Raw genomic sequence first — 14,703 nt, 5'->3', positions numbered from 1 at the left:
TGGTTACTACGTGCACATTATAAATACACACACATATATATACACATACATATAATACGTACTCATATACCACAGTTATACCCAGTAATAACTTAAATTTTTTAGCTTCAAAGTAGTCTAAGAAAAACATCCATAATGCTTAAAATATACTACAGGAAGTTTCAGAATCAGAAAATTCTGCAAGGGTGATCTTCAGAAGGAAAGAAGGAAAAAAGAGGGCAGGGTGATCTTCAGAAGGAAAGAAGGAAAAAAGAGGGCTTTTTTAATATCAAAGACACAAGAGTCCTCACTTCTCAGTTAGAAACTTTATGAATGAACTTCCTTATTTTTGCAGATAGAAGGGGAATCATGTCAAACCCCAAAACCCAGGCAGACTTAAAATGATGAGGGAATTCAAGGAAGATCGTTTTAAACTTTGGAGGGTTTGGGGACAGAGGCTGTTCACTTCTTTCTTTAAATATTTATCTCCCATGCTTGACAAAAATTTGGGACAACAGTTACTAGTAAGAGATTTTTTAAAACTGGCAACATCAAGAGAAGACCAAGAAAGTCCTAGCCTGACTTGCTGTGTACTCCAGCAGAAATAAGAGTTGACACTGGATAGCTTTCATTTGGGGGCATCAGTGAAGAGAACAACTTCACAAACATTTATTTATTTATTTTAGTTTAGTTTTTTTATAAAAGGAGGGCAGCTAGATGCATCACTCCATTTTAAAACTATATATTTAGGCTAAGTTTTCCATTTAGCCTCAGAGAATTAAGCACCTCCCTATAACAGTATCTGAGGACACTATCCATCAATTCAGGAAAGGAGTTGCAAAGCCCAAGGGGTAGCACGGAAGCAACTTCTCGAAAGGAGATCATCATTCTTTTAGTACTGATAAATATATTTAAATATTCAACACAAATAACTTCTGAGCAACACCTTTCACAGGACATTTACACTAAAGCTAACAGCAAGATACCAGCAGTCTCTTCCACCCGTACCGTCGCAGTCCGTCGTTCCAGCGCCAGTTTGCGAGAGGGTGCGGCGCGGACGAGAACCGTTTGGATGATGAAGCCCTAATCATAAAACCTCCGAAATGCTGCTAGTGGGCTGGAAGGGGCAGCAGAGAATGGAGAAAATTACAGCTGTGCTTTCAGCTTCCAGCAAGTATTGATTACAGACCGTCACGAGTAACAGATGCTGCCTTCTGGAGAAGCCTACGGCAGCAGATAAAAGGAGCGTCCTCGTCCTCTCCATGTGTGTTGGTCTGGTGATTGCAAGCTTATTCCCAAAATACTGACAGAGCCTTCTCTCCTTGAAGGCTACAGCGATACAGTGCTCCTGCCATGGCCGCACCTCAAGATCAAGCTAGAAATTAGCCAGTAACAGTTAAGCAAATTTATAAATGTAATAGTGTCCAATCACAGCAAGAAATACCAGCTGTCAGGGTGTGTTAACAAGAACATGATTTTAAGTGTTAATTTTAACCTAAAAAGTTTCAAGATACCCTCTCGCTCGCTACAGCTCTCACAGTACAGAAGCGGCTGCCCACAGGGACTTCCCGGAGAAGCCGGCCGATTCGGGATGTATTCCCTGCTCCTAAATCCGAAACACACCTAGGATCTGAATCGCCTGGGGCGCGTTCGGGGGCCGCCTTTCAGCCAGCATTTCTGGGGAGAAAGAAATGAAAGGATGACTAATGGATGTAATGTGTTTTACAGGCATCTTCTGTCAAGTTAATTCTGATGGGGATGGAGGGAAAAAGATAATTTGATCTAAATTCTTTAAGTATGAAGACAGAACATGCATGAATGTGTTTGTCATTAGATGAGTGGGACAAAACAAAGGATTTCTCTTACAGTTTGAACAAAGTAATTTATCATCACAAGTAGAAGTTATTCATACAGTGGAAGATAACAATATAGTTACTGATAAAATATCAAGCCAACTTCAGAGAAAATACAGACAATCTGGACCAGATAAGAGCATGTGTATGTGGATGGAGAAAGGGTAAAAAGGGTTCAACACCATGAGAGAAGAGAAAAAACACACACCCACACACAACACACTTCATATCACAGGAAATAAAATCAACACTCAATTCTTTCGGGCTGATGAAACCATCTCCTTGCCAGCTGCAGAATTTAACTTTTATCCTAGGACCTGCTGCATCAGAAATTCCCCCTTCAAAACGCAGGCAAGCAGCGTTGGTTTCTCTTCAGCATTTTCATTATTTGCAAGGGAAAAAGAAGTCTCTGCTGTCTCACAACCTTTCCAGAAGCACAAGATACCATAATCTCAAGCTCCTACTAAAGTATAAGCGCAAAAACAACATTTTAGGAGTTTGGGGATTTTTGCTGTTTAAGTTTCTATGAAGGTCTCAAACTCACAATGAAGATATGGGGCTTCAAGCACAAGAGCTCACACGTGTGTGCAACTTGCAGGCATGCATGCTTCTCAGAAAGTAAAACATTGATTTTCAACTAGATTTTGTTTAAGTCTTGCATTGATGTTTAGACAATATAAAAGGCTCTTGCCTTAAGTGGAACAGAAGCTGTAGAGCACCTGCAACAGGGGAACCACCCCACTTTCCCAGGGCTGCAAGAGGCAAATCAAAAGCGTGTTTAGCCCCATGTTCCAAGTCTGTGTGACAACAGTCACGAGAACACCGTTCCCATCAGTGCTGACACCTTTGGGAATGTAATCTATTAAACATATAGAGATCAGTGTATTTAAACCTCTACTAGCATCTCTTTATATATACACATATACTGTCTGTCCTCCATTTCTCCATTTCTGCTGCACAACTCACGGATGCTCATGAGAGCTGTTCACAGACCCAAGCCCAAAAAACAGAGGAGACAGACAGACAGAACAAGCATCCAGAATTTCTAGTCATTCGGCTCCAAGGGGAAATACAAGAGCACGTTTTCATTCACAGCAAGTTAAGTTTCCATTCAAACATCAGTACTGCATCCTGTGACCTTTGTAATGCTGTATTTTCTTCCTCCCTCCATACAGTGCAGAAACTTTCGCCCTGCCTTTTCCAGATGTGCACTTTATTTACTGACCTCTTTTGTTCATACTTCAGCATCTGCCTGCAGCACTGCGGGGTCAGCCCTGCTGAGCTGTCCCACAGATACCTGCCAACCCTGCTAGGCAGACAGAAATATAGGCAGCTTACCGATTTTTCTTTTTTAAAAGAGCAAATGTGATGAAGCAGGTCTCTTTTTGTCAACTGATGGAAAGAGAGGAAAGTCAGAGAGTCACTTTTATTAATGAGACCGCAGCAGAGACCAGCTCCCTTCATAAACCACTTCACAGAAGCATTTATTCATTTATTAAACTTCTGAGTAAGTGGTTATCAAATGCAGGGGAAAAACCTCCATGAGTCTGCTCAGAGCTTTGTAATTCTACAGTTCATAAAACATTTAGTATGCTATGGCTTGTTATTATTATTAATATATTCACTGCACCTACTAACAATTTTTTTTTTTTTACCATAATAATGGCTGCTTCTCATGTATGTGTTTTCTATCCCCTGCTTTCAAAGCCCTTTACACTCCTCGAATATGACTCTTCACGTGGAACTGTCGCGGGGAAGCGCTGTGATCCCCATTTTAGAGATGGAGGACTGATTTTTTTTGTTTTTAAATAAGTGCTTTATGGCCAATAAAACTTAATTTACAGCCACAGACAAAAAAGAAAGAACAAGTCACTGGATGTGTCAAATGCTACAGTCAGAGAAGTAAGCCTGTAAAAAGGAACAGATGCAAGCATTTTATTAAGCTTCCCCCTGCCTTTCCTTAGCATTGTACACCCAATTCCTGCTTTATAGGAACACCGTGCGTACCGTGGGTTTCCAAGAAGCTGGAGGAGCATGAGTTTTCTAGGAAACTTCACCTTTTTTTCCACAGATCAAAAGGCCTTGGATGGTTATGCACAGCACTATAAATAACTGTAGAAGTTGTTAACTCATCTCAGTTGTGATTTCCAAGCAATACACACAGCACAGCCCCCTCCGGATGAATTAGCATGGATGAGGAAGGATTCCAGCACACCAGTTTAACAGAGTTACATCTGTCGGTGGCTGCCACATGTTACTGCCTAAGGCAAATAACTACCTCTGGCAGCTGTCCGAAAGTTTCTTCAGCCCATAATCTTTTCCCTACATAAAATTTCTTCATATTTTAATAGCATAATCAGTGCTAATGAAACATGTGAACAACTCATTTTTTCCAAAAAGGAAGTACATCGCATGAAATGCATTTTAGGTACTAGATACTCTTAGTAGCGGGAAGAGTAGAAGCACCAGCCCAGTCCTAAACACGATAAAGGAAAGTACCTTCCCACAGCACCTAACTTTGCAGATTAAGTACTAACAGGTAGGAGCATCCTGAAAGACAGGGGAGCATTTTATCCCACTATATTTAAACTCCACCCAACAAGCATCTGAAATATTCCTAAAATAAAGGCGATCGCATGTAATATGCCAGAGCGCAGAAAGTTCCTTGAAATTGCCCTTTAATCTGATTTTCTCCTGCCCTGCATGGATCACTCACTGCCTGCTGAGAAAGGAAACAAGGGGATCAGTTAATGCCTAAATATAATGGTTGACACAGGGAAATGCCAACCCCTAGCTAATTCCATTCGTATCACTAAAGCAAAGGGTAATTGCTCTGAAGGACCTGCTACCCAAGCTGTTTTCCCCCTTAAGATTTCTCACTACTAAACCTCTATCAGCAGCAGACAGCGGCACGTTTTATTATTGCAATATCCAGACGTGCTCTGAGCACAGCCGAGCGGCCCGGTGATTAAAAGATCAGCGTTCACCACCGCGTCTGCAGCACCATCCTCACCATTTCTGGAGCCAGTGTAACAGTACCGATGGGAACGTACTGAAGGCCATGGCAACAAAAACGGGTTCACTTAACCTGCGCAGTTTGCATTGCAAAACAGTAACACAGAAATATTGCGACTGACTGAGCCTTAAGATCTTTGGTCAAAAACAACTGATCTGCTCGTTCAGACACAGTCTAGCAATTCTGCCAGCTATAGGTCTGACAAACACAAACCCCCTTCCTCAAGGAAACATTAGAGGACATCACTAGAGGGGAATTAGACAGCTACTCAAAGAAAGAGAAGACAGACTAATTTGGGGGCAACAACTATTATTATTAAGTACATTCAGTTTGCAAACACTCACTATTTATAAACTGTAGAGCTCCATAGTTTACTGTTTGCACGAAAACCTCTTCCAGTGACAATGGGGAAAAACAAACAAAACCCTTCCCTACCTAAAAGAAAAGAATGGAAACCAAAAAGCTCTTCCTGGAAAGTTCTACAATAAAAAAGCCTCAAAAACAGTAGCGCTGACCAAATTTCCCTGCCGCAGCACTCACTACTGCGGATCAAAATCCTTTCTCGGTTTAGAGCTAATCTGCTTATTTGGCTAACTTCAGGAGTCAAAACGCCAGAAGCTGCTTAGGGGCCACAGCTCCAGCAGGATAAGTCACAGCCCCCGCCTGCCTCGGCTGATGCCACAGGCAGAAACGGGAGTCAGAAACTAGCTCGGTGGCTTGCTGAACACGCTTAAGACCAATGATTTTTTGTCCCACATTTTCACACCTAGAGAAAAAGCGTGCATTAAAGCAGAGCGGGGGAACCCCAGGAACATTTTGAGGATTTCCTGCATACATTTTACTCCGAAGATTTACCGCGTTATTCTGCGGAGCATGCTGCAGCGTACAAAAAAGCACACACCAGATCAAACACTGTGACTGTACCAGACACATCAGCCAAGATTTACGCCCAGCCACAGTTTGCATTTACATTTATACTTCCTCCCATTTCTCTTGCCTGGCTTGGTGAAAGAAGGGCAACCGGCAGGCTTGCTGCTCCCGATGCAGGGATCCCTGCGGAGCTGCCCACCGCCGCCTGCATGCTGCTGTCCTAACGCCATGCCCGCGCCGCTCCGGAGCACAGCCAGCGCGCCCAGGTAACTCCGGTGCTTGTAAACACACCGTCATTTTACAGTCAGAATTGCAAAGGAAGTGATTTTTTTTTTTTTTTTTTTTTTTAAATTCCCAGCCCCTGCTTTGTTTTAGGTTCCCCTCCTAAAGCAGCAATTAACTCTCAGAGCACTGATTCAAAGCAAAACGCCTGGGTCCAAAGCTTTAGGGTTTAACATTGCCAAACGGTTATTTTAACAGCAAGAAATAAGATTTAAAATGGCTCAAATGCATTTGCAGCATGTACTTTGAAAAAATATGGGCTGAGCTTCCTTGACACAGCTATTCTACCCCCACATGTGTTTTCTGACTTTAAACCGCTCAGTGAAGAGTTTCACTGACTCCTGTCTAGAGGCTTTACAAAAAGAAGGTTCTGTTTTGCCTTTTGTAATATTGTTATTTTGGAAGAAAAGGAGAAAAAACTGAACAGAACTGAAGGGCTGTCTCTTATGATAGAATTACTGTGAAGACAAAACCCTTTCTCCCATTTTCTCACACACTTTTTTAGCCCTCAGCAAGTCAAGCCATAACTCCATATTTACTTCATCACCTACAGAAGGTGGACGGTATTCAGAGAGCAGGAGAACTACAATGATGTTGTAGATGCGCAAAAATTCTCAAAAAGAAAAGCACCACAACCCAAGGCATAAAAGTCTGCAAGAGCTGTACAAAAATGAAGAAAAATAAGTCACAAGTAGCGACTATCAACCGTGTGGCAAAATGAAAGCCATTCAGAAGAACGTGTATTTAACCACACAGTCCATCCAAGCAAAGGTTTAGATTTTTCACTCTTCAGAAAGACGTCTGAAAAAGTCAATTAGGCAAATAGGTTCTTCCTAAGTAAATTCCCACAAACAAAAATTAATAAGCATTAAAAATTCAATAAAGAAAAGCCAAGCTTTTTTACAAAGGGAAAAAGCTGAAGTTATTAATGTGCACCATTCCCAGAAAGGAAAACCACTCAGAGCTGAAGAAAGAAGAAAAAATGTAGTGGGGCTCTCTTAGTTGGGAATTAGGGAAAACTCTTGCTAACACTAGTAAACTTCTAGAAAACCCCTACCGGAGTTACACTGACAATTTGTCCTGCTCTTGGAAGAGACAGCAACATTAATCAGAGCGAAGGCTTTCGGTCCACGCCGGACTCCAGCCGTGCAGCACTCGACGGACCCGAGACAGAGACCCGATGCTGAAGTTTGGAGATGGCGGGAGGGAGGGAGGAACTGCCTTCTTTCATTTCTCCCCTTCCTTATTAATAAGCCATTAGGAGGAACTGTACATAAGAAATACAAACTATTGCTGTAACAGCAAACCCATCTCCCAACAGCCCTTCCCCCTCTTTCTGGCACTGGGCTCTTTAGTTGGCCCAATCCAAGCAGCTCCAAAACCCCGGGGATTAGCACTATCAAGAACTGCAGAAAAACAGATGAATTCAAAAGCACTTCCATGGCCAGGGTTTGGAGCAAGTCACTGCTGCAAACAAATGGAATCACTTACACACACGGAGCACTGATTAACTGCAAAACCCTTAAAAGGTAGTTTTACATTTTAAATGTAAACAGTAATCCAATATATACAACCTCAAAATCTAAAAATATTCTGCTCAACCATACCCAAGTGCATGACTGAAGTCTATTCACACTGTGTATGAAACGGGCGTTGCCAAAGTGGCCGAGAGTTCAGCTCTAACTCAAAAGCACACATACGTGCTATCAATGCCTGCAAACAGAGTAATATTGTGCAGCAACCAACTTAGTGACCTAGACACAAGACTTACACACTCTGAAAAGACAAATCAGCATCATAAATACATAACACCAACACTAAAAATCCCCAGATGCATAGGTTTGCTCCTTTTTTCTTTAACTAAGTCATATAAATTTATCTAAAAAAAAAAAAGAGTTCTGCAAATAGTTTCTTTCTAGAGAAGCACTGTATGCAAAGTATTAACAAAAATTTAACAGTGAAGAGAAATCCCAGTTTTCTTTAAAAAAAATTCATCAACTACCCAGTGACTCAAAACATCAGGTAAGCTTGTTTTAAATGACCACCAAAAGCATCATACTTCCCATCCCCAAAATTACAGTGCTTGACCAGTCACAGCTGCTTTTGTAATTTTGCATCAAGAAAAGCTCTATACTGCTCATAAGACTTGCCAGCATTAAAAGCCGCCTAACATCCTTCAAGATGGCCAAAGATGCAGCATACAAACAAGATGCCTACCAATTTCAAGCAGCAGCTAAAGTAAAAAAAATTACAATCTGACCAAGTAAGCTATCAGCCATTCCATACATAGAAGAAAAAGGGACTTACTTGAAATTCAGCCATTTTGAAAATACTAAAAAAAGTTTTAGACCTTACAGCAGCCTGAAATTGAGAGCACCTAGGAGACTTGCCTCAAGTTCCTTCTACCAGGCTCTTCTCTTAGGTTTAAGATGTACTCGGCTAGATCCACACACAGCCACTTCTGTGCTGTGCTGGCTTTTGCTTTAGATTAACTCATCTATTTTTCATATTCTTAGTGGTTCTTGAATCAGGCTACAAGATTTGCAGAAGACACATTTTTAACCTTCGTCAGAGACTACTTCTCGATAACTGAAGTGGCTTATGAACCACTGCTTTGTTAAAAATTTCAGTATTAAATTTCTGTAGCCCAAACCATGAAGCTATTTACTGAAGCTTTATACAAACTAATTAAATATAATGCTCTCATGGGAAACGAGGAGAAAGAAAGGAAGAATTAAAAGATAAATCACCGGCTTTTCTTTCCTCAGTAAATGTACATTCCAACTTAATACATTTAAACCAAACCAAAACAAGACAAAAAGCCTGGCAGTCCTTGGTCAAGTGTAGATAGGCAGAGTCCAAATCTTGCACGGAGCACATTGCACAGCATAAATTAATTATCTCTGCTTTACTACAACTTGCACAAAGGAACTGGGAAAGACAATCCAGACAAGGGGATGAGGTTGAGATATCAAAGACTCCATATGGAGACCACGGAATCGCACTTTCCAGCTTAACAGAACCCAATCTTTGTGAGCACACGGTACAGAAACATATCAAAGCGACGCTTCCCTCCCCTGCTGACCCCATGTCATCTCGTGAAGGGAATTCCTACTGCATGACACAGCCATTTCATGGTTTTCTCAAAGACAGTAGCATACTCATCAAGAAGCATGCACCAATGCCTGCGACCTCCCTTCTCTTCACCAACAGCATGAAATATTCAAGTGCACAACAGTACAACCACCCAAAGACAATCCGTTTTACTGCTGCTGGAGACTTTGTCCAGATCATCTAAATGCAGAAGACCCAAAGGAAGAGCGGTACGTCAGTGCAGTTGCTTAGGAGAGCCACCCTGTCTGGATGTCTCAAGAGGTTAATTCACTTCTGCACAGGGCAGTAAGTTTGTACTTGAACATCCACGTACTGCAGGTCAAAGGATCATAGGATAATTCAGGTTGGAAGGGACCTCGGGAGGTCATTTGGCCTAATCTCCTGTGCGACCTCCAAGGATGGACGCTACACTGGCACCTAGAGACTCCAGAGCATGTTCTCAAATACAGTGCGCAAGTAATGAGAAATACATTGCTCTCCCTCCCCAGCCACTGCACAGTGAGTTTTATGTGGGTTTAAGAGGTAAATCGCCTCCATCTTCAGAAAAACACTCATTTCAGCCTAACGCTGATTCCCCCGTGCCCCACTACTGGCCACTCACACAATCCACAGGAAGAGCTAACTTTAACCCAAAAGAGGTGAAGAACCAGCTATTGGAAGAAGAGAACAAAAACCAATAGGCCAAAGCCAAGGAGAACAAAACCTTCACTCATCCACACCACTCTCTCCCTACGCACCTTTTACAAAAAAATTACAAAGCTCATTCAGCAACAGAAAATCAAGTTTGAATAACTATGATCTTGTTAATCAAAAACTATTTAAAGATTAGTACTGGTTTATGATTAATAACTTAAGACAATTAAATTTTTAAACAAAGCTCAGGCATTTTATTAGTAATAATTTAAGTCAAAGTGCTTGAACACAAATTTGTGGATTAATGGTTTTAAATGAAATCTCTAGACACAGCTCCCAACGTATTAGTTCTGAATGGAGTATAGCAAAGAATGTATTGTTTCTAAATGCCAATTAAAAAAAAAAAGAATTTTCTCCTGAGAGCAACAAACGATACATTACAGTTTATATAACATACCAACACCTGATTCATCTCACTCCCACAATGATCACTTCATGGCATCACTACACAGTACAAGACAAAAAGCAAATAACCCACAATCAGAGGTATCACCATTCCTAAACCGTTCCTGATGCCAGAGTTAGCGCTGGATCAGGACACCAAAATTTAGTACTACACTTTGGTCATGTAAGGCTCACGGGAATGACTAGGCAGCATCGGACCTTTGGATTGCAGCGTGGCTTTTAAGTGTTTCTTTAGTACCACCTCCACCTTCCCACCACCGTACCAGCGCTGCGGCAAGACCAGCATACCTGCTGCAGGCACAAGAGGTCTTACCGCTCACGAGAATTTCCCGATGGTTTCCACTCTGACACTGCCAAATCATTGTCCAACTTGGAGAGAAAGAACTCATGAGATGTTAAGCAAGTAAGTTTAATGATATTTTAAAAAGTCATTTTTTATGACTGTATAATAAAGCTCTCCCCAGAACTTGGTATTTAAGAGTGCTGAAGATCTCCAGTGTCCGGAAAGCAGCACGTGCAGTGTCGAAGGCAGGTGGAGAAGAGATGCTTCGCCCTGGGATTTCACAACGAACAAGGTGAGGAGGAAAGGGGGAAGACAGATATGGTACCCTCATGTGGATCTTTGAGGTGTTAATGCCCATCTACATCTCCCTCTCATGGAAAGGGCACCAGATCCATCAGCACCTTCCATTAGCCATTTTTGTGGGCCAAGTGATTTAAAATGCCAGTTTCTACTGTCTCCAGTACAAGGGGTCTCTAACACCAGCAAATTAATCTTCATAGGATCCCTCGTAGCCAGTGCGTGGGCCAGGGGATGTTTACAGAGAGATCTGAAGTACAAGAAGTCTGAATATCACGCCAGAAACTTACAGCTACCTTTACAACTAATTCAGGAAGGAAACTCAGTTCTCACAGCTTCTAGTGGTCTATTTAAAGACAATTCATTATTCTTAAACTAACCCCATTTCAGATAGCTTTTTTTTTCTTTTTGTCTTATAAAATATTTCTATGTACCAGTACAAGAGTTAGGGCCCTCATTCACAGACTGAAATGACAAGTCCTCTACGTCAGTACCTTAAGTGATAAACTAAGTTTTGGCAGTAAGAGTCTCTCTCCATACTGGGAAGGCTCACTTCAGTTTTACTCATCTTGTTGGTCACTTTATGGAAAGGGGAGAGATGTTTTTCCTCCTCTAACACATGAAAAAAAGTGAGAGGTAAGAAGGTGAGCTCTACTAATTCTGAAATCTTGGTTTGCGTTCGTGTGTCCAATTCACTAGCTACAATCGGTATTTGTTTTAAATCCAAACTATGCAACTACAAACTTATTTCTATATATTGTGCACATTTTCATAGGGGTAACAATGAAAGAAAATATTAAACTTCTAATTTTACACTGGCTTCAATTCCTATTTCCATCAAACACAGCTTGAAACAGGAATAGAAACCAGTATGGTAAAGAGGAAACAATGTTCTCCATTTCTAGCTTTAAAGAATGCTAAAATTAAAAAAAAAATCATGAAGATAAACATCCACTGACCTTTATAGTTGTTCAAATAAGCATTTTTAAAAAAATATAAATGTCAAAACTTCTTCTAGGTAGCACACCACAGTCCTAAGCTTAGTATAGGATATGCATCTATTTGTAGAACAACATTTTAATGACTTGCAACCAGGGACAAAACCTCCCAACTAGGAAAAATAGCTAAGTACATAATCGCAAAATAGTGTTTTAATTGTCAGTTTTAATCTAGATTTCCTGCTCAGATTTAAGTCACTATTTTTTTAATTGCATTGATTTAACTCAACCAACCCTGCCCAAAGGCCATCTTTCTTGCATGCTATGAGCATACCAAAGCAAGTTTTAACCAATTAGATAAATCATTACATCTCATAACTTTCTAACAACAGCAATACATCAAGCCATACACAAGATTTTTTTTTTTTTTTTTTAAATAAGTGCCATCTTGAAAACTTCGCAAGTGTAAGCAGCTATGCAGACATTTCACCATCCTTTTTTACCCAGGGCACATGATACTCTGAAACCCAGCCAACTGAATTCTGCAGAATACTTGAATTATCATCACAAATATACCTCTGACTCTATTACCTTCCTTATGATGACTGGAACACCACTGTTACCTGCATGCATATAATAAAGCTAATGCATCTTATATGTGTACACACACAGTGCAACCTTAAGGTGTTATACCCAAGAACACAGTAAGAAAAAAAGCTGGCAGTAACATTATGGACTCACCAAGAACAAAATCCTGAAAAATGGAACTTTCTAGCACAATTCGCTTTAAAAGGACCCTAAGCAGAGGTCCCCAGCACTGCCAAGTGAAATATGTGCTTCTGACACTACACAGATTTTTTTTAAAAGATTCCTGTGATAGAAGGAGGATTAAAAAGCAATCAACCAGCTCCTGTGTTTCAAACGCAGGACTGCATTTTAGAGCAGACAGAAAAATATGAATCTCTCAGAACCCAAAGATTTGTTGTGTTCAGTTAAAAAAAAAAAAAATCGCCTTACTGGGATAGCTTAAAACAGCAACACCATAGCAGGAACCCAGCCCATGGAGGGGGAGAAAAAGCACTGCAAACCCTATACGACACTGCATTATGAAAAAGCCCTGCAAATTCCAGTCAATCTGCAAATGGTTTCCCCCTTCCCCACCCAAATATCTACTGTGAACTCCTACATCTGCAAGTCAGGACTGCAGCAATGAAATAGACGAAAATAAAGCAATTCCTACCTTTAACTTGAGTGTCATACTCGGCTATGATCTCCTTATCCTTTTTGAATTTAGCTGGCGACGTCATGTTTTCTTTTCCAAAAAGATTAGCCTCCGAAGGGATCCACCAGAACACGATGTAGAAACGCAGCCTCGCTCCTCTCAGCGTAACGCCTCGATTTTCCTCTCGTCCTCCCCCCACAGAAAGAGAAAAAGGAAAATCAGTCCATGGAGAGAGGGCGTGAGGCAGAGCGCAGCAGCAGCAGCACGCAGATGTTCGGGGATCAGCGCAGGGAGGCGGCAGCACTTCGGTCTCCCTGCACCAAAACCCTCGGCGGCAGCATCCGAGCAGCGAGAGCCCGCAGCCTCCAGCGGCTTCCCGAGCCTAGCGGCACGGCCAGGCGCTGGCAGTCCTTCCGCGCAGCATGTCGGGGGGCTCGGCTCGCCTTCTCCGCGTTTTTCTTTAAAAAAAAAAAAAAAGGGCTCAGAGATGATGCAGATCAAATCCCAGATGAGAGGAGAAACGAAGGCGGAGGTCGTTTTCTTTGGTTTGCCTGCAAACGCAAATACATATATGTGTACTTCTACGTGTACATACAGATGTGTGTGTACATATATACACACACACACACACACATATATATAAAATTAAAGACTGCAGCCCGCGGTGGCAGGACGCAGCCCCAAATCCGTGGCCGAGGGAAAAGCCGCCCTGACCTTGCCAGCAGCCCCTTGCCCAGGAGCAGGGGGCACCGACGCGGGCGGCCGCGGACGAGCCCCGCGGGGGAGGGAAGGGGGGAGCCGGGGGGGCCGCCTCCCCGGCGGGACCCCCGAGCGGCGGCCCGGGGCTGAGGCAGGGACCCGCGGCGCCCGGCAGCTCCGGGTTTGGGAGGTTTGGGGGGTTTTTTGCCCCCCGCCCGCTCCCGAGCCGCAGCCCGGCAGGCGGGGCGGAAGTCGGGACACAACTTTTCCCTTTTTAAAAAAAAAAAAAAAATTGCCTTTTTTTTTGGGGGGGGGGGGGGGCTACGAACCGGCGGCAGCGGAGGCGCGCGCGGAGGGAGCGGTAACGCCGCCGAGCGGGACCCGCACCCCGCCCGGGAGGAACAATGAGGCGGCGGCAGCGGGGGCGGCGGGGCCGGAGCGGGGCCCCCGCAGCGGCGAGGCAGCCCCGCCTGGGGGCCGCGCTGAGGGGCGGCGGCGGGCGGGGCGACCCCGGGGGGGCCCCCGCGGCCGGGCCGGGTCAGGCGGGGCGATTACCTGGGCGCTGCGGAGGAGCCGCCGCCGCCGCCGCCGCCGCCGCCGCCGCCGCCGCCGCCGCCGCCGCCGCCGCCGCCGCCGCCTCCCCACCTCCCGCAGCCGGGCGTCCTCCGGCCGCTGGCGCCCGCCGCCCGGTTCCCCCTCCGCCAGCCCGCCCCGCCCCGCCGCCCGCCCAATCGGCGGAGGCCGCGGGACGGGATCGACAGGCGCCTCAGCCAACCACGCCGTTCCACCTCCCCACCGGGGCCCGCCCCCTCCTCTCGCCGCTTCTCGGCCTTAGCGCCGCCCCGCCACAGCGAGGTGGGCGGGGCTAGGCAGAGCGCAGGAACCCCCGCCCCCAAGGACTGCGCAGGGGCGGGGCGAGCTATGCAAAAATGCTCCCGGCACGGCCAATGAGAACAAGGCAGGGCGTGCCCCTCCACCAATATCCAGCCGCTGGGGGTGGTGCCACCGGCCTCCTCCAACGGCCAGTGGGCAGAGGGGATGCGCCCAGCACG

The 14,703-nt window shown here is 44.1% G+C and overlaps 1 protein-coding gene across 5 annotated transcripts in view; it reads right to left on the bottom strand.

Moving 5' to 3' along the window:
- SRGAP2 (SLIT-ROBO Rho GTPase activating protein 2) overlaps window positions 1–14,372 on the bottom strand; it is a 116,839-nt gene extending 102,467 nt beyond the window's left edge. For 4 of the 5 annotated variants that reach the window (XM_064498101.1, XM_064498103.1, XM_064498105.1 and 1 more), the window contains exons 1-2: window positions 14,207–14,372; window positions 12,971–13,503 (exon numbers count right to left, since the gene is read on the bottom strand). In XM_064498101.1, the coding sequence (XP_064354171.1) occupies window positions 12,971–13,037 (67 nt within the window). In that variant the 5' untranslated portion in view covers window positions 13,038–13,503; window positions 14,207–14,372. Of the gene's footprint in view, window positions 1–12,970; window positions 13,504–13,980; window positions 14,087–14,206 lie in introns of those variants that run through there. The other variant, XM_064498102.1, reaches the window with a different exon arrangement.
- Window positions 14,373–14,703: the final 331 nt, after the last annotated feature.

Source organism: Dromaius novaehollandiae, chromosome 27 (genome assembly GCF_036370855.1).
Source record: "Dromaius novaehollandiae isolate bDroNov1 chromosome 27, bDroNov1.hap1, whole genome shotgun sequence".
NCBI lineage: Eukaryota > Metazoa > Chordata > Aves > Casuariiformes > Dromaiidae > Dromaius > Dromaius novaehollandiae.
The sequence above is the reverse complement of the archived record's forward strand: the minus strand, read 5'-3'. Positions and strand labels throughout refer to the sequence as shown.